The sequence below is a fragment of the Nematolebias whitei genome, chromosome 12 (assembly GCF_014905685.2).
Source record: "Nematolebias whitei isolate Nwh7 chromosome 12, NemWhi1, whole genome shotgun sequence".
Lineage (NCBI taxonomy): Eukaryota > Metazoa > Chordata > Actinopteri > Cyprinodontiformes > Rivulidae > Nematolebias > Nematolebias whitei.
Window position 1 is genome coordinate 3,340,457 of NC_056509.1, and position 2,765 is coordinate 3,343,221.

Consider the following 2,765-nt stretch of genomic DNA (forward strand, 5'->3'; position numbering starts at 1 on the left):
TAGCTAAATATGCTAGTAGATGTAGCTAAATATGCTAGTAGATGTAGCTAAATATGCTAGTAGCTGTAATCTGCAGCCACTTCTTCAGCTCGTCCTCAGCAGGCAGCGGTATGATTATATTGTCCTGTTGGAGCTCTGACAGCCGGTGTTCCTACATGTTTAAATTAAAGCCAAAATGCTTGAAGAAGCTACATTAGCTCGTACTGTTCACACAGAAAGAAACGTTAGTTTCGTTCTGAGCCGGAAGTCGCGCCCATAATTCACGCAAGAAACCATGGGGCCTAGGAATAATGTGGATCAGTAATGAAAATGAGTTTGAACCCCACTAACAGATTTTAGTGCATGTGTAATTTCCCACAAGATAAACTTGTATATTCACACATACAGCATGAGCCTGGACACTCACACCTGAGTGTGTGTTTGTGTGTGTAACTCACCAGCGTTGGAGATGCGTCTCCCTCTCTCCCAGTCCTGCTGCTCTCTCTCCAGCTGCTCCTGCTGCTCTTTTTCCAACTGCTCTCTCTCTGCCTTCTCCTTCTCCATCAGCTCACGCTCAGCACGCTCCTGCTGCTCCTGGCGCTCCTGCTCTGCCTGCGCCTCCCTCTCTTGCTGTTCGCGCTCCTGGCGCTCCATTGCTTCCTTCTCCAGGCGCTCCCGTTCTTGACGCTCCTGCTCTTGACGTTCCCGCTCCTGTCTCTCACGTTCCTGGTGCTCCCGCTCCATCTCTTTCTGTTGCTGCAGCTCCTGGAGCTGTCTGCAGGAGAAGACAAAGTTGAAATATTTTAAAAAGTCTGTTTTTAGACATTAAAGTTGGAGTGGATGGGTTTGAACCAAGCCTCGAGCAGCTCAAAGTCTTGTCATTACAGAAGATAATCCCCAAAATGTCCCCCGGGCGCTTTCAATAGCTGCCCACTGCACCACCTGGTGGTGGATGGGTTAAATGCAGAGACTAATTTCGCCATTGTATGGAAACATACAGTGCTGACATTGTGATGACATTATTATTATTATTATTATAAATCATTATGTAAAAGCTTCTATTAAACACAGTATTCAAGTTGTGCCCCCACTACACAAACACATGTAAGGCGTGCAAATTGTCTTTCATGTCACTGTTTTACACTAAGATCATCTGATGTTGACATTTGTAGTGGTTCTGGTTAAAACAAAAAAATGAGATCATGCTCAATCTCATGCAAAATGTCCCACTCAGAGTATGTGTTGAGCATTGGCATCAGAAGCACTTGTAACGTAGGGGGGACACAATGGTGGGAGGGTCTGGGGGTCCTCCCTCAGAAAATGTTGGGTAAAGTATAGATGCCATTTCCTGCATTCTGGTGTATTTTAATGGGTTGTTAAACATCTACGTTTACCTAGAGATGTAAAAACTTGATTCAGTAACTATTTAAGAGAGGACGTAACCATTTTTTTGAATTCCTGTTTTCGTGGGTTTCATGAGCTGGAAGCCCAAATTATGTAAAAATGAACAAATAAATACTTGAAATAGTTTAAATTGTGGGCCCTGAATCTATCATCTAATAAAGGTTAATTTTTTGAATGGAATTATGGAAATTAAACAACTTTTCCATGATATTCAAACTTTTTGGAAAGGGTCTGTATATACATATATATGGCAGCACGGTGGCGCAACTGGTAGAGCTGCTGCCTCTCAGCGAACAGGTCCCTGGTTCAAACCCCGGTCCAGGGGCCTTTCTGGTGGAGTTTACATGTTCTCTCCGTGCATGCGTGGGTTTTCTCCGGGTGCTCCGGTTTCCTCCCACAGACCAAAAACATGCATGTTAGACTGATTGGTAACTCTAAATTGTCCCTAGGTGTGAGTGAGAGAGTGAATGGTTGTTTGTCTCGTTTGTCTCTATGTGTCCCTGTGATGGACTTGCGACCCGTCCAGGGTGTACCCCGCCCCTCGCACAGTGATTGCTGGACATGGGCACCAGGTACCCCCGTGACCCAAAATGGAATAAGCGGGTAAAGATAATGGATGGGAGGATGGACACACACATATATACATATACATATATATATATATATATATATATATATATATATATATATATATATACATATATACACATACCGGATTCACAAAAAGTTAGGATACTAAACAAATTGTGAATAAAAACTGAATGCAATGATGTGGAGATGGCAAAAGTCAATATTTTATTCATAATATAACATAGATGACAGATCAAAAGTTTAATCTGAGTAAATGTAACATTTTAAGGGAAAAATATGTTGATTCAAAATTTCACAGTGTCAACAAATCCCAAAAAGTTGGGCCAAGTAGCAATAAGTAGCTGGAAAAAGTAAATTGAGCATATAACGAACAGCTGGAAGACCAATTAACACTAATTAGGTCAATTGACAACATGATTGGGTATAAAAAGAGCTTCTCAGAGTGTCAGTGTCTCTCAGAAGCCAAGATGGTAAGAGGATCACCAATTCCACCATTGTTGCACAGAAAGATGGTGCAGCAGTACCAGAATGGTGTTACCCAGCGTAAAATAGCAAAGACTTTTAAGTTATCATCATCAACCGTGCATAACATCATCAAAAGATTCAGAGAATCTGGAACAATCGCTGTGCGTAAGGGTCAAGGCCGTAAAACTCTACTGGATGCTCGTGATCTCCGGGCCCTTAAACGTCACTGCACCTCAAACAGGAATGCCACTGTCAAGGAAATAACAGAATGGGCTCAGGAATACTTCCAGAAAGCATTGTAAGTGAACACAATCCACCGTGCCATC

The 2,765-nt window shown here is 42.5% G+C and overlaps 1 protein-coding gene across 5 annotated transcripts in view; it reads right to left on the reverse strand.

The window, feature by feature from the left end:
* Positions 1–2,765, reverse strand: part of enah (ENAH actin regulator) — a 280,348-nt gene that overhangs the window by 54,924 nt on the left and 222,659 nt on the right. For all 5 annotated transcript variants that reach the window (XM_037685697.1, XM_037685699.1, XM_037685696.1 and 2 more), the window contains one exon: positions 438–754. In XM_037685697.1, the coding sequence (XP_037541625.1) occupies positions 438–754 (317 nt within the window). The remainder of the gene's footprint in view (positions 1–437; positions 755–2,765) is intronic.